General features: G+C 39.8%; 1 protein-coding gene across 1 annotated transcript in view; it reads left to right on the top strand.

Annotated features, from left to right (window-relative positions):
* The window catches only part of LOC5520382, a 55,799-nt gene extending 28,804 nt beyond the window's left edge, over positions 1-26,995 (top strand). The window contains exons 51-100 of the mRNA XM_048724181.1: positions 103-225; positions 305-418; positions 1,769-2,038; positions 2,164-2,433; positions 2,560-2,673; positions 2,758-2,877; positions 3,081-3,344; positions 3,533-3,814; positions 4,440-4,556; positions 4,673-4,795; positions 4,918-5,034; positions 5,218-5,784; positions 6,090-6,203; positions 6,273-6,386; positions 6,725-7,384; positions 7,573-7,692; positions 7,769-8,317; positions 8,422-8,535; positions 8,628-8,744; positions 8,867-8,983; positions 11,290-11,841; positions 12,145-12,261; positions 12,573-12,689; positions 13,021-13,134; positions 13,254-13,805; positions 13,888-14,001; positions 14,251-14,367; positions 14,563-15,111; positions 15,301-15,414; positions 15,484-15,600; positions 15,676-15,792; positions 15,947-16,501; positions 16,653-16,766; positions 16,842-16,955; positions 17,249-17,362; positions 21,383-21,931; positions 22,028-22,144; positions 22,264-22,380; positions 22,464-23,012; positions 23,092-23,205; positions 23,285-23,404; positions 23,469-23,585; positions 23,661-24,215; positions 24,504-24,617; positions 24,920-25,033; positions 25,134-25,247; positions 25,324-25,872; positions 25,969-26,085; positions 26,205-26,321; positions 26,405-26,995. Of these exons, the coding sequence (XP_048580138.1) occupies positions 103-225; positions 305-418; positions 1,769-2,038; positions 2,164-2,433; positions 2,560-2,673; positions 2,758-2,877; positions 3,081-3,344; positions 3,533-3,814; positions 4,440-4,556; positions 4,673-4,795; positions 4,918-5,034; positions 5,218-5,784; positions 6,090-6,203; positions 6,273-6,386; positions 6,725-7,384; positions 7,573-7,692; positions 7,769-8,317; positions 8,422-8,535; positions 8,628-8,744; positions 8,867-8,983; positions 11,290-11,841; positions 12,145-12,261; positions 12,573-12,689; positions 13,021-13,134; positions 13,254-13,805; positions 13,888-14,001; positions 14,251-14,367; positions 14,563-15,111; positions 15,301-15,414; positions 15,484-15,600; positions 15,676-15,792; positions 15,947-16,501; positions 16,653-16,766; positions 16,842-16,955; positions 17,249-17,362; positions 21,383-21,931; positions 22,028-22,144; positions 22,264-22,380; positions 22,464-23,012; positions 23,092-23,205; positions 23,285-23,404; positions 23,469-23,585; positions 23,661-24,215; positions 24,504-24,617; positions 24,920-25,033; positions 25,134-25,247; positions 25,324-25,872; positions 25,969-26,085; positions 26,205-26,321; positions 26,405-26,964 (11,786 nt within the window). The 3' untranslated portion in view covers positions 26,965-26,995. The remainder of the gene's footprint in view (positions 1-102; positions 226-304; positions 419-1,768; positions 2,039-2,163; positions 2,434-2,559; positions 2,674-2,757; positions 2,878-3,080; positions 3,345-3,532; positions 3,815-4,439; positions 4,557-4,672; positions 4,796-4,917; positions 5,035-5,217; positions 5,785-6,089; positions 6,204-6,272; positions 6,387-6,724; positions 7,385-7,572; positions 7,693-7,768; positions 8,318-8,421; positions 8,536-8,627; positions 8,745-8,866; positions 8,984-11,289; positions 11,842-12,144; positions 12,262-12,572; positions 12,690-13,020; positions 13,135-13,253; positions 13,806-13,887; positions 14,002-14,250; positions 14,368-14,562; positions 15,112-15,300; positions 15,415-15,483; positions 15,601-15,675; positions 15,793-15,946; positions 16,502-16,652; positions 16,767-16,841; positions 16,956-17,248; positions 17,363-21,382; positions 21,932-22,027; positions 22,145-22,263; positions 22,381-22,463; positions 23,013-23,091; positions 23,206-23,284; positions 23,405-23,468; positions 23,586-23,660; positions 24,216-24,503; positions 24,618-24,919; positions 25,034-25,133; positions 25,248-25,323; positions 25,873-25,968; positions 26,086-26,204; positions 26,322-26,404) is intronic.
* Positions 26,996-27,026: the final 31 nt, after the last annotated feature.

The following is a 27,026-nucleotide window of genomic DNA, read 5'->3' as shown; positions in this document are numbered from 1 at the left end:
GACTCACAGTGCATGTTTACATTAACTTGCACCGGATAATTCTTTTAGATCTTCAAGCGATCTGACGTTAAAACTGATACGACTTACCTTTTTCCATTACAGTCGACTTCAAGCCATGCGATGCTAGTCCATGTAGGGGTAATGGTGCGTGTAGCCAGGTCACCCCAGCATTTACGTACACTTGTTACTGTGCAAACAAGGGCTTTTATAGCGACAAGTGTATAGGTATGTACATTTTAATCAAAGCAAAAAAAGAGGAAAATTTGTTGCGAAAGAAATATTTTATATTGCTCTTACTTGTCAGACTTTGATGAGTGCCTCAACAAGCCATGTCTGAATGGTGGGTCGTGCTTCAACATGGACGGCGAGTACAGATGCAAATGTGCGAAAGGCTTCTGTGGCAAGAACTGCAATTCAAGTGAGTTTTTTTTAGTCGATTAATATTTTCATTTTAGGTAACATTTAGCGGCCACAGCCTCTCTTTTAAGTTACCAAATTGTACAGTATTATAGCTTATCAAAGCACCCCTTTTTATTAAAGAACCCTTGCAGATGTGTCAATAGATTAAAAACCCGAACTTTATAATATTTTGTACATCTTTATTTATCATTGATCAGACCCAAGAGAGCATTAGATAAGAGAGGGACACTTTGGTATTACCCGCGCGCCATGTCGAATCTGGCTATTTTTAGTAACCACCACCCCTCCACTGCGCGTGAGGATTTGCTCCTTTTATTTTGTCCTACACCCCCGCGGGTTGCGTGTTGTTGTTTTGCCAGCTCGATAGGAATGAAAAGAGATAATGAAAAATAACTCGAAAAAAGAAAACAAGTCTAACTTCAGTAAGCAAGATATACTCACAGAAAGCTTAATCCCTTAATAGTTTGACTGTTTTTGTTTGTCTGAGCAGCGAAGTCAAGTCAAGAAGAAAGAAAACACCGACGAGCGATAAAATAGTTGTGATACCGCGTTTGATTAAAATCCCAACTCCAGCTTGTATATTATACTTAATAGTTATAGAAATGTCTAAAAACAACATCAAAGAAGTACAGTAATATCTCCCTCAGTATTTTCTAGCTATTAGAAAAGCTCAGATACTTCAGCTTGCTGGCTTTGATCATCACAACAACGCATTCCCTCGCTACAAGGATAGTTTTATGAAATGTATTTTCTTGGATTCCTTCTCAATTCACCGGAATATTCACAAAATCAATATAATATCCAATGTCTAACTTACAGATGTCGCTTGACCATTAGGAAGATAATGAATGTTGAAAAACCACGAAGAAGCAGCAAGTTAGAGCGGAAGCGGTGTTTGAAGCACGAGGTTTTCCGCTCTTGAAGAAAGTCTCTCTTTTTTTAAACGTTTTCGAAATCTTGAAATCCTCGAAGTACTACCTAATATACCGCAACTGCCTGTATCCTTAATGCTAGAATGAAATTTTCGACGGTATTTGTGCAAATAGGGTGTTTTTTTTTCGGTTTCAAGTCACAAAACAGCGGTAAACACTAAGATGTAAATGCCAAAGCGCGGGGGTAGGGTAAGTAAAAATGCTCACGCGCAGTGGTGGGGTGGTGGTTACTAAAAATAGATTCGGAATCGACATGGCGCGCGGGTAATACCAAAGTGTCCCTCTCTTATCTTATGCTCTCTTGTCAGACCTAAAAAAAGTTGTTAAAAGGAATAGGGGATGTTTTATTCGTTGTAAAACCCAACTTGTTATATGTGTTAAAGTATATCGGTGCCAACTTGTTCCATTTTTTTCAGAATGTGATATCTATAACATCAACCTCGTGTTCGTGATCGATGGCTCTAACAGTGTTGTTCAACTCGGAGAAGACACTTTCCTCTTGATCAAAGACTTTGTGAAAGGAATAGCATCATCATTTACCGTCTCGCCCGCCGACACACACCTGGGACTTCTTATCTACGCAGACAGTCCCAATATTGAAGCTGGTTTGGGCGAGCACTCTTCGTACCAAGGCTTTGCTAATGCTACTGATAAAGCAATCTTCCCTGGCGGAGGAACGGATACTGGTACATAATTTATACCTTCCATCAAATTGCTGATATCACCTTCAGCTTATGATTATTACGAACATTTTAAAAGTCCTTTCCTTATCTACTTTAATAATAAACGTATAAATTATTTTGTACTTCAGCTGCTGCTCTAAACGCTACCTTAGCCATGTTTGATGCTGGAAGGAAGGGTGTGAAAGATTTTGTAGTGCTAGTTACAGACGGAGGATTGTACAACGACGCCCAGTCATTCGCTGATCAGCTGCGTGCAAATGACGTTTACGTGATTGCCTATGGCATGGGAAGTAACATCGACGATGGCCGCTTAAGTAATCTGGCCTCCCATGCTTTCTTTGGGGAGTACTCCACCATTCTCTATCAGTCAGAGATGATCAAAGAAAAAATATATAGTAGTAAGTGTCCTTTAATCTGAATTTGACTTGATTTTGGTAGTGAATCAGATTTTTGTTTAGAGTTTAGTAATCCTGTTAGACAGCATCTAACTGTTTCTTAACGATGTATATTCTTATTTGTCTCAGCATTTTATGGCTGTTACAACAATCCATGCGGAATTGCCGGGAACTGCTCCAGCTCAGGACTCAGCTACACTTGCAGCTGTGCCCTTATAAGAACCGGAAGTAAATGCGAAAAAGGTGGGAACTGATTTGGAATACTAGTTGGTGAATGTGTTGAAAATTGATTGTATTTATTGTAGTGTTCCCCATTATGTTTTTCAGATATAAATGAGTGTTTGACTCCCTCCATCTGCCCAAGCACGTCTCCTTGCATCAATTCTATTAATGGATATGACTGTGTCTGTCCTGATATGAAATTTGACTTTCCCTCTTGTACCAGAGGTGAGACGGGTGTTTCCTTTTGAAATACTGCTGGTATTAATTATTATTGCTTTTAAAATCAAAATATAATTTTTAGTTTAGTATTTGTTCGTTGAATCCAATATTTAACTTTGAAGCAACGTATTTCTAACTCGATTAAGACAACGCAAGAAAAGCCCAGCCTCGAAGGAACATGCTTATGCTTTTGTTTTGATATATTTCAGACTGCTTGTCTCATTTCGACATCATGTTCTTATTGGACAGCTCCATGTTTGTTGGAAAAGACAACTTCGATCTGATGGTGGACTTCGTTAAGAGATTTGTGGATGCATTTCCATTTGCATTTGAAAAAAATCACTTTGGCTTGATTGTATTTGGTGAGACTACACAAAAAGTGCGTTTCTTCAACTCTTTTGATGTCGGTACCATCAAATACTATATCGATCAGACCCAATATCTAGGACAGCGACAAACTCTTTTACAAAAAGGTAAGAGTTTTATTTGAAATTTGTAAACATGAATAGTTCAACGATTTTGGAGGACCAAAAGACCGAAACAAGTTAAATTCTTCCGTTTTGAGATCCTCATATTATTTGGGAAATGAATACTTCAGAATTCATATACACAGCTATTTGTTTTTTAAACAATAAATTGTAAATGTTTTCATTATTCCTAGGTTTATCGGAGGTGAAATCTGTTTTCCAAACGTATGGCAGGACTTCATTCCCCCGTATTCTTTTCACAATGTTGAGCTCGCACGCACTTGACGATTTCGCCACTGTGGCTGCTGACCTGAGAAAATCAGGCGTTATGGTTTATGCGGTTGGTGTCGAGAAGGGCTATAACTCTGCCCAGCTGAGTGAGATAGCTAACAATCCGGACAGCAAATACGTCCTGAATACCACCTTCAGAGATATGTCCAAGTTCCTCAACACAATGAAGAACAAAATATGCTTGGGTAAGTAATCAAGATTCAATTATGCATTTATTTATGAAAAAACACCTATTTATTCTTAAGAGTGTTTTGCCTTATGCGTAGTGCACACTAGCAACATAACAACATAACGACATGGGCGCGCGCACTATGTTTAGCCCGACATAACGACATGGACATAATGACATAAAAGAAAAAACAGTAATAAACGACTCAGTTCATCCAGGTAAATTAGTTTAATACAGTTCTGTTTCGTGGACCAACCGTAAGGTTGTTCCACTCCTCAGTTAAACCTTTTTACATTACTGATCTACATAAGCTCCTGCTAAGTCGAGCACTATTTTGGCTCAAGGTGAAAACTTCTACTGGATTAAAAGAAAAAAACATGTTTTTTTCTCATATGTCGTTGTGTCCATGTCGTTATGTCGAAGATAAGAGTGCGCGCGCCCATGTCGTTATGTTGTTATGCCGCTAGTGTGCACTAGGCATCACCACTGGCATATATGAACTCGAGTCGTGCCCAAAGTTGTACCATAAAAACTCTTAGAAACCTCTTTTAATAGATTTATCTCAGCTCTGTTATTGATATCCAATGTTTTCCCACCTTGAACATTGTCATTTGTAAAATGGTATCACTGATTTTTTAAAGGATTTAGCAAATGCGTCCTGAAGCCTTGTCAGAATGGCGGTACTTGTAACCCTCTTGATAACACCGAATACAACTGCACATGTACCCCTAGATATCGCGGATTCAACTGCACCATACGTGAGTGTTTTACTTGGTAGTTGACCGTTACCTTCTCCATCTTCGTTTCCATACCTTCAGTTCTATACCTTTTCCATTTTTTATTACTTAATTTAACTGCTTTTGGATATTTTCAGTTCGAACCGTATGTACAGACGTTCAACCTTGCGACAAAGGCAACTGCAGTATGATTTCTATACCAGATGGCACTTACAAATGCACTTGCATCCCTGGTTATAAGGGCGTCAACTGTACTGAGGGTACGTAATAGGCCGCAATACTTCCGATAAGCTAAAGCTTACATTGGTTTCTACTTTACTGCTTTGTGTAGCCCCCAATCGTTTGTTAATATATTGGATGTTATCATTATTACTTTTTACAGACGTTGACGAGTGCCTTCAGACTGCCATCTGCAAGAACGGGGGTACTTGCATTAATAGTATTGGAAGCTATTCCTGCAGCTGCTCAAAAAATTTTACTGGATACAACTGTGAAATAGGTATATACCTTATATCACATGAAAACTCTCTAATTGTCTACCTGTTCTCCTAGTTACATTTGATTTTACTGGAGCAGTCTCCAGCCTTAACTTCGTTAGATGCTCACCTTCATGTACTCTTTAATCCATATTAATCACACATCTCTTCAGTCTCTCAGAATATGTTTTATTTTTATTTGATAGCGTGCAAAACACAGATTTTAGATTTGGCCTTCCTCGTCGATGGATCTGGTAACATTGGAGATGTAGAGAAATCCAAATTCGATCAGCTGAAAGATTTTGTTAGCACTCTGGCTAAAACTTTTATCGTATCTGAAAACGACGCGCACATTGGTGTTGTGTTATACTCCAACAAATCTGAAATAGTTCACCAGTTCAACCAATCGTACACTCCCGCCGCTGTGGAAACAGCCATTCAGGGTATGGTTTATCCTGGCTTTCCTGCATACACTGGACAGGCTTTACAACTGGTACGCAATGGGCTATATAAAGCGCCGAGTGCTAGGACAAATGTTGTCAAGGTTCTTGTAGTGTTGACGTCGTCGACATCGCTTGACAATGTAACAATCCCAGCGCAGCTTTTGCGGGATGATGATGTCATGATTGTCGTGTTGGGAATCGGTGAAAACAACGACTTGACGCAGCTAAAAGCTATCGCTACCGATCCAGACAGTTCGCACTTAATTATGACGACGGAACTTGGGAATGCGACTACTCTGCAGAGGCTTTTACGGGAAAAAGTTTGTGAAGGTAACGTTGCTAATCATTTTTACGGCAATAATGCACCGCCAATGTAGTCTTACACATCACCTTACGAGTAAATACATTTGTGAAAGTTCTTTAATGATTCATTGTACTGGTGATCGTGATGCTATTTCTAAGGTTGTTGCTTTGGCTTTAAATCAGACAATACCAATACCAGATCTAAAATAATTGTTTTCCAAATTCACATTCCCATGTTACAACTATGCTATATTATCTGCCCCAATGTTTGAATATGTTTTTAACCTTTGCATTGCTAAGAATATTTCTTTTTCTTCTTTACGTGTCTTAAGCGTCCGACATGTGCGCCGTTTTCCCGTGTCTTCATGGTGCTACTTGTAGCAGTGATCTCAAGACATATACTTGTACTTGTACTCACTTCTGGAAGGGGACAAACTGCAGCATAGGTAATGTTCTACATTTGTTTGGCTCAAAAGCGCGTGATAATTACTTAATTAAATGATATTTCCTTTCAGATGTGGATGAATGCTTCAATGACCCTTGTACAAACGGTGGAGCCTGTATAAACCTCCCAGGAGATTATGAGTGTGACTGCCCCAATAAATACACTGGAAAGAACTGTGAGAAAAGTATGTGAATATTGTTTAATAAAAAATTGAAAATAGTATATTTATTAGTGGAAATCATTTTGACGTTGGTGATAAGAATAATACAATTGGAATTCTCCATGAATTGTTTTAAATCGTCGTGTTATACCGTCTCCTTTGTACACTAATTTGCACGCTGTGCTATCCTCACATTCTAGTTATTGTACGGTTTACAGTTATCATTGACTCTCTGCTTATACCTAGTTCTGTCAGGGTTTGTTTAAGAGTTATTACATAAGAATGAAAAATTTTACATAACTATTGTTTATGTTTTTTTATGTATGTTATTTTGTAACAACTCCTGCTTTTTATATTTTCAGGAACTCCTGAACGCCCCTTTGACTTGGTTCTTTTGCTAGAGGGCACTAAGAAAGTCACGAGCGATGGATTTACTAAGTTAAAGGCGTTCGCTGCTAAGGTTGTGGATGCATTTACTATTGGTCCTTCAAATACCCTAGTCGCAATGGGTGTTTACGGAGAAACTGCAATAGTAGTGTTCAACCTTGGAGACTTCACTGATAAAAGTAAAACAAAGCAGAAAATCAAAGACGCTGCATATCCAAATGAAGACGCTAATAACGTTGGAGAGGCTCTAAAGCTGGTCAATCAGACCATCCTAACCAAGAGCAGGCCCGACTCCCCTAACGTGGTGGTTGTATTGACAAGCGAGGTGTCTAATGACAATGTTTCTGGTCCGGCTGGAGACTTAAAGGACAGCGGTGCTATTATTGTCGCCGTTGGATACAACGATAAGAATAACGTGCCACAGCTTGGAGAAATCACAGGCAAACCCGAGCTTGTTTTTATCAAGGGCATTGATGACCTCAGCGGGTTCGCGCACGCTTTGTCAGGAGAGCTCAGTGCTGTTGTTGATAAGTGCACAAGCTTTCCTTGTCAGAATAGTGGAAAGTGTACCCCTACCGACTCCGATTATTACTGCACGTGCACTAGCGGATTCAATGGCACCAACTGTGAGAAGGGTATGTGTAGCACATAAATCCGGGAAGATACTTGTTAGGAATCCCTCTTCTTAAATGCTGGTTATTTGTATATACTAAAAGCTCTCTTAGCTCTTTTAATAAATATACCGCAATAACGACGAACTACATTTCTTTGATGATGACGATAAAAACGGTATGACTCCCTTTTTCTTTATTTTATTATACAGACATCGATGAGTGTGCTACAGGAAACCCATGCACAGGGGTTGCCAATGTATGCCACAACACGTATGGCAGCTATGAGTGCATGTGTGAAACAGAAATGTATGGCCCTTACTGCAATTACAGTAAGTATTAGCAGCAGCACCATTTGGTCGTCAGGCATTTATAAATGATAATATCCCTCTTTGAATCTCTTTTCAGCCTGCGAATCGTCAATCGATGTAGTGTTTGCCCTGGATGGTACAAGCTTTACCAAACCGATTGAATTCTACCAAACAATACAATATGTCAGAGCTACAGTCAATTCCCTCAATGTGTCAAGTGATGGGACTTACGTCGGTGTTACGGTCTACGCAAAAATCGGAGAACGTATTATTGACCTGAAGCAGTACTATGATAAGGCAACCCTTCTCTCGGCCATTGAAAATATTGCGCAGCCTAATTTGAACGTGAGAAATCTCAACCAAGGTCTGAACAACACAAAATTCCAACAGTTTGGACAATCTGGCCGTTTAACTAAACAAATACTGCTAGTGCTTAATGGCGGGAAAGCTGCGGATGATCCTTCAGAATCGGCTTGGTATCTGCGAAAGGAACAAGTGGAGATTTTCACTGTTGGTTTGGGAGATCAGAATTCGAGGGCTCAACTTCTTGAGATTGCTTCGCAGCCAGTAGATAATCATGTCTTCATTATGCCTTACAGCAAACTCGCCTCTTTTGTGAAGCGGACCAAATTAGAAATATGCCAGGGTAGGTGCATCGGTTTAGTTTCCTGGTGTTTATTGTAAAAGCTTTCAAAATTTTTAATTTGATCGTTTTTTCATCTTAACTTGATCGTTTTGTATATTCAATAGTTGCTGACCAGTGCTCTAGTTATCCTTGTAAAAATGGAGGCTCCTGCGCGAATTCCGGATCATCATATATCTGTACCTGTACTAGCGAGTTTACCGGAAAAAACTGCGAGATTGGTAAGTGAATCTCCATTTCATATTGAGTTTACGCCTTTTATTTAAATTATGGTTAATACACGAATTGCTGTGCTTTTCTTTGTTGTTTCCAGTAAGAGACGCATGTAATCCAACGCCGTGTGGTAATGGTGCTACGTGTAACATCCTCAGTGCTGTAAACTATACATGCATCTGTGCAGTCGGCTACACTGGGAAAAACTGTACACAGAGTAAGTAATCGACTCACGCAAACCGTGATTTGTAATTCGATGTGCCATGGTGTGTAACTTTATGTGCATTCTCTGTGTATAATTCTTAATTTAATTCTTAATTTTTCTATGCTTAATTTTAGATGTGAACGAGTGTGATGACCCAGCGCGTTGTCAAAACGGTGGTACATGCCAGGATCTGCATGGTAGCTACAACTGCAAGTGCTCGCCATTACATGCCGGCCGTGACTGCCAGTGGGGTAAGTAGTAAATACCAGGAAAAGCTTGGTATCATTTTAAAATATGTGTACTCTATGGCCTTGAAATTTCTCGCACACGGAAAGAAAATCCGTGGGAACGGGAAAAAAAATAGTGGGGAAAGGTTTATAAGGTGTGCTCTTTCCCTTCAAATCCCGTGCCCTGTTCCGTGCACGAGAATCGTAAATAGAGAGCCAGAAAGCCGTGAGTATTGATATTGACTATAATTATGTATATAACAGATGTTCATTAGCAGGCATTAGTTGAATCGAGAGAACGGCTCCTCAGATGGCTGGGTCGCTTTTAGTTTTGACATGAATTAACTCGTGATTAACTCCACCTTAAATTAAATTTTTCACCGCATTTTTGTGATGCAAACATAAAAGAAAATCTGAATCTAAGATTCTTGTTAACAATAAAAGTTAGCATTCTCACCATGTTAAATTTGCTTGAGAGAAGGTATTAAACAAACAAACAATAAAGGTAGACTTTCCTATTTATTATGAGCACAAAGTAGGTGTTTTTTCAATCTTCACGATGCTCCATGCAGCTTTGTGTCTATTTTCTCTGTTCACGTCACTTTTTTGTTCTGTCAAGAAATTTTCACGCAGTTTACCTCTTTTGTTAATTAATGTTTATATCGGCAAATCAGCGGACAACAGGTCAAACGATCTTCGAATTATCTTTTTGCACTTCTAGATTTTGGCAAGTATAATGGAAACGGTTTTGTCTTCTATTGAATTATTGCAGGCCCGTACCCAGGTACTATTTGTAGAAAAAAAACTATACAGTATAAGCGAATAAAATAACAAATTTTAGATATGCAGGCATTCTAGATCACTAAAGGTATGTCATAAATCTAAAAGTCAAGTAGAATCCGATAATTAACATCCCATCCCCCGGAAAAATAAGGTAGTTTTTTCGGAATTCGCAGCCCCTCAAGAAAAATCCTGGGTACGGGCCTGTATTGCGCATCAGTAAGACTCAGAAAATAATTATCTTTATATGCGAGCTTCAATTTGGTATAAATATCAGAAAAAAACTCGCGATGTGTGATTTCTGACATTTACCCCAAGTAACTAGTATCAAATAAAAGCGGGACTTAAATAGTTCTTTAGATTTATTGATTTGGGTTGTGGCGCCAAAAGATTTGTATACAAAAGAATTCAGTTTGTGTCTCATGTTATCGATCGAATGAAACGTATTGCTATGTAAATATAAGCTAAATTGCTAGGTTTGTTTGTTTGCACTGCGACACTAAAATCCTAAAGATTGTTATAACAGCTGTGCGCTGTCGCACGAAACGACGATCGACGATAATCGAAATAACGTGTGATAAAAGTACTCAAGATGTGCGCACGGAATAAAATTCCACGATCACAGAATGAAATTCCGTGCGTTAGGCGTGTATTTTTTGGGCCTTCGCAAGGAAAAACATAGTGTATGTTTTTCCATGGAGGGTCACGCTATGAAGGTCCTGCGGTGAATCATGTGAGGGGTCATCAGTTTGTACACCTGGGAATTTCGACGTACTTTTGCATTCTGAACTTAAAAAAAAAATCTGGAAAAAGCTTGCTCCACTGATCTTTCTAATTCTTCCAAAACAAAAACGCTTCGGTTTCAAAACGCAAAAAGAAAAAAAAAAATATTTTATGCTATTTTATGCTTTAATTAGTCATTACAACGTTATCAACTTGACATAAATTTGACTAAAAGCTATGAATTTGTGCTGTCTAAAGAGCCTTCGTACGGAAAAGAAATTATTATTATCCCACTTAGGATGCCACAATCTCGTGGATTCGAATGACTACACCAACGGGGTGGAGTACACACTAAACATCATTTTCCTTTCCACATAAAAGTTACACGATTCTCTTTTGAGTAGACCTATCTTGGATTCCCACTAGTTGACCGTCTCTACCATGCTGTGTTTCTTAACTCTTACTTCTAAACTCCACTAAAACCCGACTTCTCTAAGCAGAACTGAACTCTGTATCTTGCGTGCGAACTCCTTATATAACCTTAAAGGTTTCTGGATTACCGAAGGTCTGGCTAAACTAGCGACATGTCGAGCGCCACGTGTAGCGTGCGACATGTCCCCTAAGTGTTTGTTAGTTTAACCACCGACAAAAACGTACTATCCGAGAAACATTTCTTTGTCGCTGCTACAAGATTTGCCGCTCGCTACAATGTCTCTCTGGGTGGCTAAACTAGGAGACATGCAGGCGACATGTCGCGCTCGACACTGGTAGAATGTGATGAAAGCACCTACGACAAAAGCATTACATTGTTATCTATTCTATTACAGGCTGTCTTGATCAAAAAGCGAATATTGCGTTTGTTGTGGATGGCTCTTCAAGTATAGAACGAGCTGGAGCAGGCAACTACGAGAGAATTAAAACATTCATCAAGAGTGTCGTATCGGCTTTGCGTGTTGGCCCGGACAACGTCCATGTAGGATTGGTGAAGTATTCTACATTCTCAGATGTTGCGTTTCCGATCGCTTCTCGGACCCAAAATGAAACTCTAGATGCTATTGATTTGATTGCGTATCGCGGAGGCTGGACATATACCGGCGAGGCGGTCGACTTGGCGCGAACTGATCTCTTTGGTAGCGCCCCGAGGAAAGACGTTTTTAACGTACTCGTTGTTCTGACGGACGGCCAAGCACAGGATTCTGTGGGACCACCTGCTCAGAGAGTCCGCGATAGTGGCGTATCTCTGTACTCCATTGGTGTTGGATGTTGTTATTCACAAGGAGAGCTCATAGAGATGGCTGGTAGCTCGTCAAATGTCTTCACGGCGAGCTTTGAAAAGCTTGGCGAAGTCGTCCAGGCTATACGTGACAGGATATGTTTAGGTATCACATATCAGGCTTTTTATTCCGCATACCTCCTAGCTACCTCTGCCATTGCTGTCTGTCTGTTTTGTGTTTTTTTTGTATTATGAAGCGAAGGGTGAATGTTGGACAATACGTTTGTCAACAATAAAGCTTTATTTTATTAATTGTTTTATTAAGCCATTGCTTAATATTATGTTGATTTGTTACGATGAAAATTAGAAAGAATTATAAAAAAGTAAAAAAAAAAATTAAACTAAAAAATTGTTTTTCTTACCATTTGATATATATGTTTTGTTGATATCATAATCATGCTTGTCCTAGCCATGAACTCCTGTTCTCTTGGACATTGCAAGAACGGCGCATCCTGTATTAGTATTATTCCTGACCAGTATAACTGCACATGTACTGACAACTTCAAGGGACCTAATTGCACTGAGGGTACGTGTGTAAGTTTCTTTTTGTTGGGCTACCTGCGGGCTCAATGATTCGTCCGTATTTGTTAGCTTCGAGCATATAATTCACAAAATCACAAGCAAATAATTCACAAAATACCAAGAGAAACTACGCCGAATCTTAAAAAAACAAAAAAAATCTACTATTGACAAGCTCATTACGTTAAGTATAGAAAGACGCGCTATAAGTACTTGCGCTGGTAAGGGTAATAGGCGATTAGATTAGTGTTATGAAAACATGAGGCAAAAGAACGGCTTTTTTTATTGTCATTCTCATTCGTATTAAACTCTTTTTAGATGTTAATGAGTGTGATGCCTCCCCGGGACCATGCGTGCATGGTGAATGCTCCAACAACTACGGCTCGTTCAAGTGCATTTGCGACAAAGGCTACAAGGGCGAGCTCTGTGAAATAGGTACATAGGATAAAGGTTGCTACTTAATGGAATCTAGATTTACGTCCTGGTCCCAGTTTCCATACCATAATCATCTCAGTCTAAGACCTTTGTTTACATTTTCTTTTCCTTTGCGTTTAAAACAATGATATATTGGACCGTTGATAAGACAAAAGTCTCCAAACAAAACTAATCCCAATCATGCTCGTGCATGGAAGCCATGTTTTGCTCAAGTTCTCTATGTTAAAATTTATTTAAAAAAATGATAAATTGTTATAATTTTTGAGTGAATAATGCCATTTTTTGTTATTCTGTAAATGTACTGAATTGTTTTTTTCTCGGTGCTTCATAGAAATCAATGAGTGTCTTTACGTTCCCTGCAAGCAAAAGGCTGTATGTACCAATGTGCCTGGAGACTACTATTGCGACTGCACCTTTCCCTTCATCGGGAAGAAGTGCGAACAAGGTGTCTATAATCGTTAACTACAAATAGTTTAACATATTCACTATGATCCTAGCAAAGTCATCATTTATCTTTCAATAAATAATTATATCGATTTTTACTCAACCTTATTGTATTCTCAGTATTTACCGACCCGCCAATTGATATACTGTTCCTGTTGGACGGATCGAGTGAGGTCGGATCTGAAAACTTCACCAAGTTCATCAACTTTGCACAGAAGTTTGTTGACCCCTTCACGATAGCTCCAAATAAGACAAATGTTGCCGCGGGAGTGTTCTCTGACGTAGGGAAAATAATATTTGGATTCAAAGAGCACCTTGATAATGTCAGCGTAGCCAACGCCATTGGAAGTATCGTTTATCCAAACAAAAACGCACGCGATATCAAAGACGCCTTGGTCAAGGCACAAGACGAAGCACTAACAACAGATAGGGATTCTGCACCGGACACCATCATTATTTTGACTGATAAGATTTCCGAAAACATATCAGTACCTGCTCAGGCTCTGAAGTCAGATGGAGTCAAGGTTTTTGTGATTGCAATTGGAGAAAATAGGAAAGTGCCTATACTGAGGGAGGTACCATCTGAGGATATTGAGGATCATCTTTTCACTCCAAGAAACTTCGATAATTTAAAGCCGCTACTACCTGAAGTACTTGGAAGTGTTATTGCGGGTACGTATGTCATGTTATCAATGGCTACTTTATTTCGCTATTGATATCACCTAAATTTATGAATGAATACTACTATTTTCAGATTACGATCCATGTTCGAAGAGTCCGTGCCTTAACGGTGGAACATGCACAATAGTAGGCGAGGACTACAACTGCACCTGTCGTCCAGGACTTATTGGAAAACAGTGCGAGATAGGTGTGTTGAATAATGCTGTAGCACTGATTTAAATTATTCGCCTTGCTGAATTTATTCCACTTATTTAAAAGAATACTGTAATAGAGCTAAAGACACATTATTTAAATTTGCTAAGCTACATGGCGAATAGAGCTTATCAGGATATATGCACTACATCCAATAACTCTATCGTTATGTAAATGGTATACATACATTTCGCTTCATCTTGCATTTCTATGTTAACACAACAACATCACTGCTTCCCTCTAGATATCGACGAGTGTAAAAACTCCAGTACTTGTGACTCTGGGAAAGTCTGCATTAATACATACGGCAGCCATGCGTGTGTCTGCAACGGCGACAAATACGGTCCACACTGCAATTATAGTAAGTATTACTGTTTGTAAGGTTCTAGACTTTGGAGGGGTTATTTTCCCCTGCTAATTTTGCGTTGTTGCTATTTTGCTCTATTATTATCATTTCTTTTACGTATAACTATTTCTCTACCTTTTTTGTTTCTATTATGCTAGTATGTGTTACCAGTATGGAAGATAGGCTGATCACAAGATGTTTTTCCTTTAGCCTGCAAGTCTGATATCGATCTGGTATTTGCCATCGACGGATCATCTTTTGTATCTCTCAACAACTTCCGAAAGACTATGGACTACGTAAGAGCAGTGTCACAGTCGCTTAAGATTGCTGACAATGCAACGCACGTTGGGGTCACGGTCTACTCAAAGGATGGGCAAAACGTAATCGATCTCAAAAAACATTACAACAAAGATGACCTGATCTCTTCCATTGAAAACATATCATATCCTAATCTTAGTTACCGGAACCTTGGTAAAGCTCTTGCGTCAATCAAAACTGATGTGTTTGCGAATTCTGGTCGTGTCTCTACCCAAATACTGATGGTACTAAATGGTGGAAAGTCAGAAGATGATCCATCTGATCCTGCCTTTATGCTACACCAAATTAATGTTGTTGTATTCGCGTATGGTCTTGGCGAGAATGATGCCTCGGGCCAAATGAAAGCCATCGCTACAGATCCAGATAGCAAGCACATGTTTACTATGGGTTATGATCAACTGGCGTTTCTTGTGAAGCAAACTAAAATGGAGTTGTGTCAAGGTATGTGAGTAGCACAAAAGACTTTTAATATCTTTTTCTTATTGCTGTTATCATAATAAACCTCAGGTAGAAAAGAAAAAAACACCTTTTCTCCTTGCTAATTTGATTTATCGATTGTGTTTTGAAATGAAAATTATCAAAATTAATTTGTTTGGTATCTTTTTGTATATATATTTTTTTGCATTTTAGTTGCGGATCAGTGTTCTAGTTATCCTTGCAAAAACGGCGGTACTTGCACAAACTCAGGACAGAGCTACACCTGCAATTGCACAAGTGATTATATCGGAGAACATTGCGAAGAAAGTAAGTACAGAAGCTCAGCAATGGGGCTGGTTTTATTTTGTAACCTAATAATGAAATGTTGCCTGTTAGAAATTGATCCATGCAATCCAACCCCTTGTCAAAATGGTGGAACTTGTGCGTCGCCTTCGTCATCAAACTATACTTGCACGTGTGCTCCTGGTTACACGGGAGAAAACTGCACAAACAGTAAGTGGCCTAGTTTAGAATGTTTTTCATGAATCATAATGCGAGCCTCGAAATTCCAAATCCGAATATTTTCAGATGTGAACGAGTGTAATGATCCAGACCTTTGTAAGAATGGAGGGGTATGTAAAGATTCCTTTGGCAGCTATTCCTGTAATTGCTCATCGGCATATTCTGGAAAACACTGCGAGTTTGGTGAGTGAATAATCGTCCTTATGTTTAAATCGAAGGATAATTTATTCTTTTGATAATTTTAACTGATATTACGTTAAGTTCTTATTTTTGGGCAAATAGGGCTCTACCAATTTACACTGATTTGCATTTTTAACTTTTTTCTTTTATACTATAGGCTGTAATATTAAGAAAGTCAACCTTGCCTTCGTCGTTGATGCATCAACAAGTGTAAATCAGGATGACCCAGGAAACTACCAAAGAATGAAGAACCTGGTCAACAATGTGATTTCCACTTACAAGATATCTGAAAACGATATCAGTGTGGCAGTTCTTGTCTTTTCTAACACCTTCAAAGTGGAGATTCGATTTGGCGACTACTCCAGCCTTTCCCGTGTCAGCAGCGCCATTGATTCCTTGACCTACCTCAATGGTTCGACCTACACTGGCGCAGCGCTGGACAAAGCAAAAACAGAATTATTTGATATGGCACCAAGAAGAAATGTATCAAATTGTTTGGTGTTACTCACAGACGGTCAGTCCCAAGACCTCGTCTTCACTGCAGCTAAGCGACTTCGTGATGCTGGTGTAACAATAGTCAGCGTTGGTGTGGGCTGTTGTTACTCAAAGTCAGAGCTAGAGGATATAGCATCTGGATCTGACTATGTGTTTACGTCAACGTTTGGTGACCTGGAAGCTAATGCCTACAAAATAAGAGAGCGAATCTGCACATGTAAGAAAGTGTATTGCGACATTAACATTATTTCCTAAATGATTTAAAATATTTTGATTTTCTGTCTCATCCACAAAAATGACAAGGCCTTTAATATTAAGATGCAATGGTGTTGTGTAAGCATTTGATAATTCTAAATACTGACTTTTAGCTGTCGATAAATGCGCGAAGGACCCTTGCAAGAATGGAGCTACGTGTCATAACGGTCCACGGGATTTTACCTGTACTTGCGTAAATGGCTTTACAGGAAAAGACTGTTCACAAGGTAAAATTATATCACCATCTTCCTGGACAATCGTTTGAATTCCTCTCTAAAGGAATACTGATTTTTTTCGTGCAGATGTAAACGAGTGTGAGTCTACACCGTGTAACGAGAACCAGAACTGTATCAACGCATTCGGATCATTCTCATGTGTTTGTAAAGATGGTTTCAAAGACGTTGCATGTCAGATAGGTAAGCCTTTAACAGGGGGGAGTATACTGATTAGTTTTGAATAAACTCTTCCCTTTGTTGTTGTTTTCTCGTTATCAGTACAGACAGAACTAACCAACCCCAATAAAAATCTTTTCTTCCTCGTTTGTACAATAGGGCCGATCAAAATCTACACAAGGTCTTTAGATTTAAACCAACGAGTCAATTGACAAACTCAATGAAGCGGGATTAAGAAGCTTTCTTCCATAACCTTCTAAATCACATTTGACTTCTACATGTTATAATTTTTTCCACTGTTTTAATATTTACACAAGATATCGACGAGTGTCTAAACTTGCCATGCAAACACGGAGGCACATGCAACAACAAAGGCGGGTCCTACTCTTGTGAATGCTCAACTGGTTATGTCGGCAAAAATTGTAAACAAAGTAAGTTCAGCTAATTTGTAATTTCTTATGTTGTAAACGAATTCTCACTCCTAATAATGATTGTTTTCTCATTAAGATTTCACAGATCCTACACTGGACGTTTTGTTTCTGTTGGATGGCTCAAGTGAGGTCGGAGCTGAAACTTTCCTAAAATTCATTAACTTCACCAAAAAGTTTATCGAGCCATTCACGATTTCGGAAAACAAAACAAACGTTGCAGCGGGTGTGTTTGCCGATGTTGGCAAGATGGAGTTCCTGTTCACAGAGAATTACGACAAACCATTGGTGTTGGCTGCTCTAGATGGCATTGCTTATCCCAACAAGAATGCCAGAAAACTGTCTGATGCACTGATAAAGGCTAAGGATGAGGCATTCACGAAAGATCGTGATTCTGCACCGGATATTGTGGTCATTCTGACGGACAAGATAACAGAAAACGTGACGTTCCCCGCCAAAGCGTTGAAGGATGATGGAGTCAGAGTGTTTGTTATAGCTATAGGCGAAGACAAGAACGATCCATTACTGAGAGACGTACCATCTGACCCGAAGGAAGATCACCTGTTTACTCCTTTAATTGAAGACCTTGAGCCGATGCTGCCAGAGATCCTTGGTGAAGTTCTTGCAGGTTAATACTTATAACGAGCTTGTGTTTTCTTGTATTTAAAAATCGGAATGGAGGATTTTATTCCGGTCTTTAATTATTTGGATTTCTCTTTTTCAGATATTGAACCTTGTACGAAAAATCCTTGTCTAAATGGAGGAACATGCATCCCCTCCGGACCTAGTGTCTACACTTGTACTTGTACCCCTGGTGTAACCGGCGCTAATTGTGAAACCGGTAAAAAAAGATTTCTAGACAGTCAAAGTGGTGCTTTCATTTGTATATGTTTGGAAGCTGTTTATGGTCTGCCTCGTGTGATTTGTAGACACTGTATTTATTTGCCATTGGTTTTACAGATGTCGACGAATGCAGTAATTCCAGTCTGTGTGGAGCCGATAGAATGTGTGTCAACACTTATGGGAGCTTCCTTTGTCTTTGTACAGAAGATAAATACGGGCCACACTGCAATTACAGTGAGTAGCCTCCTTTCTCGTTTCGCAAGACCCACCGTTAGTTTGCTTTTATCCTTTCGATTCTCATGACTTTTCTGTTTCAGCCTGCAAATCTGGCATTGATTTGGTATTTGCTGTTGACGGATCTACTTTTGTTGGATCGAGCAATTTCCGTAAATCGTTGGAATACGCAAGAGCTGTGACTAGTTCCCTTAATATTTCTGAATCTGCAACTCACGTTGGTGTCACAGTCTATGGGAAGGTTGGACAAGCGGCGGTCTCCCTCAAGCAGTATTATGACAAAATTAGTCTGACAAAAGCCATCTCCAACGTATCCTATCCTAACGGGTTTGCAAGACATCTTGGAGAGGGCTTGAATCGTTCGAAAACGCACCAGTTTGACGTGTCAGGCCGTTCTACTAAGCAAGTCCTGATAGTGTTGATTGGTGGGAAGTCAGATGACGATCCAACAGTTGCTGCCTACGAGCTCTTGAATTCTGGCACTGAAGTGTTTGTTCTAGGATTGGGAAGCACCAACTCCTTATCACAATTAAATCAAGTTGCATCTGACCCGGACAGTAAGCACGTTATTCTTAAGGAATACGAGGGTCTTGCCGCCTATGTAAGACAAACAAAGATGGAAGTTTGCCAGGGTAAGTGTTGACTACACTTTGGCTAAACGTATAACGATTAAGCAGTCGGCAGTTTTCATCAGGTACGTTTTGCTTGCAGTTGCGAATCAGTGTTCCAGTAATCCATGTCAGAACAATGCGGAGTGCAAACACGCTGGATCAACATTCACCTGCTCTTGCACGGCTGGATTTACAGGAGATCTATGTGACAAGGGTGAGTGTCAATAAATGGATAAAGTTTTACTGGTCAATCTTCTCGCGTATTAATCAATTTATTTGTTTTCCCTTAACAGAAGTAGATCCATGCAACCCAACTCCATGTCAGAACGGAGGGACTTGTAGTTTGACTTCTAACGGAACGGACTACTCGTGTACCTGTGCACCGAGTTTTACTGGAAAGAACTGTACAACTGGTAGGTTTTTATGTCTTGGTCCGTATGTAAGACCTATTGTTGATACCTTTTTTTTTCATATCAGACATCGATGAATGTTCCGACCCGAAATTATGCAAAAACGGTGGTTTGTGCCAGAATAAAGAAGGGGGATACACGTGCAATTGCACCTCCTCCTTCTCAGGAAAGAATTGCGAATTTGGTAAGACTGTTATTCAATCTACTTAAACCAGGTTGTATAGGCTTCTTATTTGTTTTTGTTTTTTTTTCATCTGATTAGCTTGTAGCTACCAGAAAGTGAACCTCGCATTTGTCGTCGATGGATCAGCTAGTGTTGAATTACAGGGAGCTGGTAACTTCGGCAAGCTGAAAGAGTTTGTCAAGAGACTCGTTGGCTCATTCAAGATAAGCACCGACGATGCACACATTGCGCTAGTGATGTACTCAACAACCGCCAAGGCAGAGTTTACTTTAAACAAGTTCTCCAGCGTTTCAGATGTGCTTGCGGCGATAGATGCGTTGACATACCCATCAGGGTCTTCTTATACTGGCAAAGCGCTTGAGATGACCAAGACTGAGATCTTTGACAAAGCCCCAAGGAAAGATGCACTGAATACTGTGATTGTGATAACTGATGGTGAATCGCAAGACTCAGTGTCAAGTACAGCTAAAGTTTTACGCGATTCTGGTGTAACGGTTATAAGTGTCGGTGTGGGCTGCTGTTCGCCTAAGAAAACACTTGAAGAAATGGCGTCTAGTCCAGAATATGTGTTTACAAGTGCGTTTGATGATCTAGCTTTGATTGAAGAGAACATCAGGGAGAAGATATGTTTGGGTAAGTTCATAGGTCTTTCTTTGAGCCCTTACTAGTACCTTTTATCTCAAGATGTACCATGCTTTATGTTTTGATATTTCTTCTTCAAGGAAAATCTTGTCCAAATAGATTATGTTTAGTTTGATATCGTGAGGACATCACTAGAATTGTAAAGGAACAAGATGTTTAAAGTCGAGAATAAGTGGTTGATTTTTTAAGATGCAAGTGGTGGGTAATACAGCGCCCATTTATGTTTGTTGCCGGTATATATTACTCAGAAAATTATATCCACATTTTCTTTTCTTTCAGTTGTTGACAAGTGTGCTACCAATCCTTGCAAGAACAGTGGGACTTGTACTAGCGTCTACTCAGACTTCAATTGTACTTGTTCGAGTGGCTTTCAAGGGAAAGACTGCTCTCTTGGTAAGTGATGACAAAAGAAATGAGTTGGATTTTTCATTCAAATGTAAATTACAACTGTTAGAAGTTTAGAACGACATTTTGACCACTTTACCGACATTAGGATTATTTTGTTATTAAAACTCTATGCCACGGATAATATTAAATCACCTTTGAATGAATTTTATCACAGCCAGAATAGAAAACCAGGAAAAACTGAATGTTTAAGAGCCCAGAATATTAAAGAGTGAATTTTGAGTTTTCGTACAGAGATCACCCATTTTATCTCTCTTGTTGATTGCTACATTGATATTTTTAAACTGTAGATGTAGATGAATGTAAATCTTCACCATGCAACAAAAACCAGAACTGCATCAACTCGTTCGGATCATTCACCTGTGTCTGTAAAGACGGCTTCAAAGGAGACAACTGCGAAACAGGTAGTCTAGTTATAAAATGAAGATATTTGGCAATATACACACAAAACATCATTGATATCTCAGTGTACCCATGTTTGATTGTGTTATTTGTCAAACAAAGATATCGACGAGTGTCTAAACTTGCCTTGCAAACACGGAGGCACATGCAACAACAAAGGCGGGTCCTACTCCTGTGAATGCTCAACTGGTTATGTCGGCAAAAATTGTAAACAAAGTAAGTTCAGCTAATTTGTAATTTCTTATGTTGTAAACGAATTCTCACTCCTAATAATGATTGTTTTCTCATTAAGATTTCACCGATCCTACACTGGACGTTTTGTTTCTGTTGGATGGCGCAAGTGAGGTCGGAGCTGACACTTTCTTAAAATTCATTAACTTCACCAAAAAGTTTATCGAGCCATTCACGATTTCGGAAAACAAAACAAACGTTGCAGCGGGTGTGTTTGCCGATGTTGGCAAGATAGAGTTCCTGTTCACAGAGAATTACGATAAACCATCGGTGTTGGCTGCTCTAGATGGCATTGCTTATCCCAACAAGAATGCTAGAAATCTGTCTGACGCAATGATAAAGGCTAAGGATGAGGCATTCACGAAAGATCGTGATTCTGCACCGGATATTGTGGTCATTCTGACGGACAAAATAACAGAAAACGTGACGTTCCCCGCCAAAGCGCTGAAGGATGATGGAGTCAGAGTGTTTGTTATAGCTATAGGCGAAGACAAGAACGATCCATTACTGAGAGACATACCATCTGACCCGAAGGAAGATCACCTGTTTACTCCTTTAATTGAAGACCTTGAGCCGATGCTGCCAGAGATCCTTGGTGAAGTTCTTGCAGGTTAATACTTATAACGAGCTTGTGTTTTCTTGTATTTAAAAATCGGCATGGAGGATTTTATTCCGGTCTTTAATTATTTGGATTTCTCTTTTTCAGATATTGAACCTTGTACGAAAAATCCTTGTCAAAATGGAGGAACGTGCATCCCCTCCGGACCTAGTGTCTACACTTGTACTTGTACCCCTGGTGTAACCGGCGCTAATTGTGAAACCGGTAAAAAAAGATTTCTAGACAGTCAAAGTGGTGCTTTCATTTGTGTATGTTTGGAAGCTGTTTATGGTCTGCCTCGTGTGATTTGTAGACACTGTATTTATTTGCCATTGGTTTTACAGATGTCGACGAATGCAGTAATTCCAGTCTGTGTGGAGCCGATAGAATGTGTGTCAACACTTATGGGAGCTTCCTTTGTCTTTGTACAGAAGATAAATACGGGCCACACTGCAATTACAGTGAGTAGCCTCCTTTCTCGTTTCGCAAGACCCAGCGTTAGTTTGCTTTTATCCTTTCGATTCTCATGACTTTTCTGTTTCAGCCTGCGAGTCTGGCATTGATTTGGTATTTGCTGTTGACGGATCTACTTTTGTTGGATCGAGCAATTTCCGCAAATCGTTGGAATACGCAAGAGCTGTGACTAGTTCCCTTAATATTTCTGAATCTGCAACTCACGTTGGTGTCACAGTCTATGGGAAGGTTGGACAAGCGGCGGTCTCCCTCAAGCAGTATTATGACAAAAGTAGTCTAACAAAAGCCATCTCCAACGTATCCTATCCTAACGGGTTTGCAAGACATCTTGGAGAGGGCTTGAATCGTTCGAAAACGCACCAGTTTGACGTGTCAGGCCGTTCTACTAAGCAAGTCCTGATAGTGTTGATTGGTGGGAAGTCAGATGACGATCCGACAGTTGCTGCCTACGAGCTCTTGAATTCTGGCACTGAAGTGTTTGTTCTAGGATTGGGAAGCACCAACTCCTTATCACAATTAAATCAAGTTGCATCTGACCCGGACAGTAAGCACGTTATTCTTAAGGAATACGAGGGTCTTGCCGCCTATGTAAGACAAACAAAGATGGAAGTTTGCCAGGGTAAGTGTTGACTACACTTTGGCTAAACGTATAACGATTAAGCAGTCGGCAGTTTTCATCAGGTACGTTTTGCTTGCAGTTGCGAATCAGTGTTCCAGTAATCCATGTCAGAACAATGCGGAGTGCAAACACGCTGGATCAACATTCACCTGCTCTTGCACGGCTGGATTTACAGGAGATCTATGTGACAAGGGTGAGTGTCAATAAATGGATAAAGTTTTACTGGTCAATCTTCTCGCGTATTAATCAATTTATTTGTTTTCCCTTAACAGAAGTAGATCCATGCAACCCAACTCCATGTCAGAACGGAGGGACTTGTAGTTTGACTTCTAACGGAACGGACTACTCGTGTACCTGTGCACCGAGTTTTACTGGAAAGAACTGTACAACTGGTAGGTTTTTATGTCTTGGTCCGTATGTAAGACCTATTGTTGATACCTTTTTTTTTCATATCAGACATCGATGAATGTTCCGACCCGAAATTATGCAAAAACGGTGGTTTGTGCCAGAATAAAGAAGGGGGATACACGTGCAATTGCACCTCCTCCTTCTCAGGAAAGAATTGCGAATTTGGTAAGACTGTTATTCAATCTACTTAAACCAGGTTGTATAGGCTTCTTATTTGTTTTTGTTTTTACATCTGATTAGCTTGTAGCTACCAGAAAGTGAACCTCGCATTTGTCGTCGATGGATCAGCTAGTGTTGAATTACAGGGAGCTGGTAACTTCGGCAAGCTGAAAGAGTTTGTCAAGAGACTCGTTGGCTCATTCAAGATAAGCACCGACGATGCACACATTGCGCTAGTGATGTACTCAACAACCGCCAAGGCAGAGTTTACTTTAAACAAGTTCTCCAGCGTTTCAGATGTGCTTGCGGCGATAGATGCGTTGACATACCCATCAGGGTCTTCTTATACTGGCAAAGCGCTTGAGATGACCAAGACTGAGATCTTTGACAAAGCCCCAAGGAAAGATGCACTGAATACTGTGATTGTGATAACTGATGGTGAATCGCAAGACTCAGTGTCAAGTACAGCTAAAGTTTTACGCGATTCTGGTGTAACGGTTATAAGTGTCGGTGTGGGCTGCTGTTCGCCTAAGAAAACACTTGAAGAAATGGCGTCTAGTCCAGAATATGTGTTTACAAGTGCGTTTGATGATCTAGCTTTGATTGAAGAGAACATCAGGGAGAAGATATGTTTGGGTAAGTTCATAGGTCTTTCTTTGAGCCCTTACTAGTACCTTTTATCTCAAGATGTACCATGCTTTATGTTTTGATATTTCTTCTTCAAGGAAAATCTTGTCCAAATAGATTATGTTTAGTTTGATATCGTGAGGACATCACTAGAATTGTAAAGGAACAAGATGTTTAAAGTCGAGAATAAGTGGTTGATTTTTTAAGATGCAAGTGGTGGGTAATACAGCGCCCATTTATGTTTGTTGCCGGTATATATTACTCAGAAAATTATATCCACATTTTCTTTTCTTTCAGTTGTTGACAAGTGTGCTACCAATCCTTGCAAGAACAGTGGGACTTGTACTAGCGTCTACTCAGACTTCAATTGTACTTGTTCGAGTGGCTTTCAAGGGAAAGACTGCTCTCTTGGTAAGTGATGACAAAAGAAATGAGTTGGATTTTTCATTCAAATGTAAATTACAACTGTTAGAAGTTTAGAACGACATTTTGACCACTTTACCGACATTAGGATTATTTTGTTATTAAAACTCTATGCCACGGATAATATTAAATCACCTTTGAATGAATTTTATCACAGCCAGAATAGAAAACCAGGAAAAACTGAATGTTTAAGAGCCCAGAATATTAAAGAGTGAATTTTGAGTTTTCGTACAGAGATCACCCATTTTATCTCTGTTGTTGATTGCTACATTGATATTTTTAAACTGTAGATGTAGATGAATGTAAATCTTCACCATGCAACAAAAACCAGAACTGCATCAACTCGTTCGGATCATTCACCTGTGTCTGTAAAGACGGCTTCAAAGGAGACAACTGCGAAACAGGTAGTCTAGTTATAAAATGAAGATATTTGGCAATATACACACAAAACATCATTGATATCTCAGTGTACCCATGTTTGATTGTGTTATTTGTCAAACAAAGATATCGACGAGTGTCTAAACTTGCCTTGCAAACACGGAGGCACATGCAACAACAAAGGCGGGTCCTACTCCTGTGAATGCTCAACTGGTTATGTCGGCAAAAATTGTAAACAAAGTAAGTTCAGCTAATTTGTAATTTCTTATGTTGTAAACGAATTCTCACTCCTAATAATGATTGTTTTCTCATTAAGATTTCACCGATCCTACACTGGACGTTTTGTTTCTGTTGGATGGCGCAAGTGAGGTCGGAGCTGACACTTTCTTAAAATTCATTAACTTCACCAAAAAGTTTATCGAGCCATTCACGATTTCGGAAAACAAAACAAACGTTGCAGCGGGTGTGTTTGCCGATGTTGGCAAGATAGAGTTCCTGTTCACAGAGAATTACGATAAACCATCGGTGTTGGCTGCTCTAGATGGCATTGCTTATCCCAACAAGAATGCTAGAAATCTGTCTGACGCAATGATAAAGGCTAAGGATGAGGCATTCACGAAAGATCGTGATTCTGCACCGGATATTGTGGTCATTCTGACGGACAAAATAACAGAAAACGTGACGTTCCCCGCCAAAGCGCTGAAGGATGATGGAGTCAGAGTGTTTGTTATAGCTATAGGCGAAGACAAGAACGATCCATTACTGAGAGACATACCATCTGACCCGAAGGAAGATCACCTGTTTACTCCTTTAATTGAAGACCTTGAGCCGATGCTGCCAGAGATCCTTGGTGAAGTTCTTGCAGGTTAATACTTATAACGAGCTTGTGTTTTCTTGTATTTAAAAATCGGCATGGAGGATTTTATTCCGGTCTTTAATTATTTGGATTTCTCTTTTTCAGATATTGAACCTTGTACGAAAAATCCTTGTCAAAATGGAGGAACGTGCATCCCCTCCGGACCTAGTGTCTACACTTGTACTTGTACCCCTGGTGTAACCGGCGCTAATTGTGAAACCGGTAAAAAAAGATTTCTAGACAGTCAAAGTGGTGCTTTCATTTGTGTATGTTTGGAAGCTGTTTATGGTCTGCCTCGTGTGATTTGTAGACACTGTATTTATTTGCCATTGGTTTTACAGATGTCGACGAATGCAGTAATTCCAGTCTGTGTGGAGCCGATAGAATGTGTGTCAACACTTATGGGAGCTTCCTTTGTCTTTGTACAGAAGATAAATACGGGCCACACTGCAATTACAGTGAGTAGCCTCCTTTCTCGTTTCGCAAGACCCAGCGTTAGTTTGCTTTTATCCTTTCGATTCTCATGACTTTTCTGTTTCAGCCTGCGAGTCTGGCATTGATTTGGTATTTGCTGTTGACGGATCTACTTTTGTTGGATCGAGCAATTTCCGCAAATCGTTGGAATACGCAAGAGCTGTGACTAGTTCCCTGAATATTTCTGAATCTGCAACTCACGTTGGTGTCACAGTCTATGGGAAGGTTGGACAAGCGGCGGTCTCCCTCAAGCAGTATTATGACAAAAGTAGTCTAACAAAAGCCATCTCCAACGTATCCTATCCTAACGGGTTTGCAAGACATCTTGGAGAGGGCTTGAATCGTTCGAAAACGCACCAGTTTGACGTGTCAGGCCGTTCTACTAAGCAAGTCCTGATAGTGTTGATTGGTGGGAAGTCAGATGACGATCCAACAGTTGCTGCCTACGAGCTCTTGAATTCTGGCACTGAAGTGTTTGTTCTAGGATTGGGAAGCACCAACTCCTTATCACAATTAAATCAAGTTGCATCTGACCCGGACAGTAAGCACGTTATTCTTAAGGAATACGAGGGTCTTGCCGCCTATGTAAGACAAACAAAGATGGAAGTTTGCCAGGGTAAGTGTTGACTACACTTTGGCTAAACGTATAACGATTAAGCAGTCGGCAGTTTTCATCAGGTACGTTTTGC

This window comes from Nematostella vectensis, chromosome 1, assembly GCF_932526225.1.
Source record: "Nematostella vectensis chromosome 1, jaNemVect1.1, whole genome shotgun sequence".
Classification (NCBI taxonomy): Eukaryota; Metazoa; Cnidaria; class Anthozoa; order Actiniaria; family Edwardsiidae; genus Nematostella; species Nematostella vectensis.
Note: the sequence above shows the minus strand (reverse complement) of the source record. Positions and strands in the feature narration are given on the sequence as shown.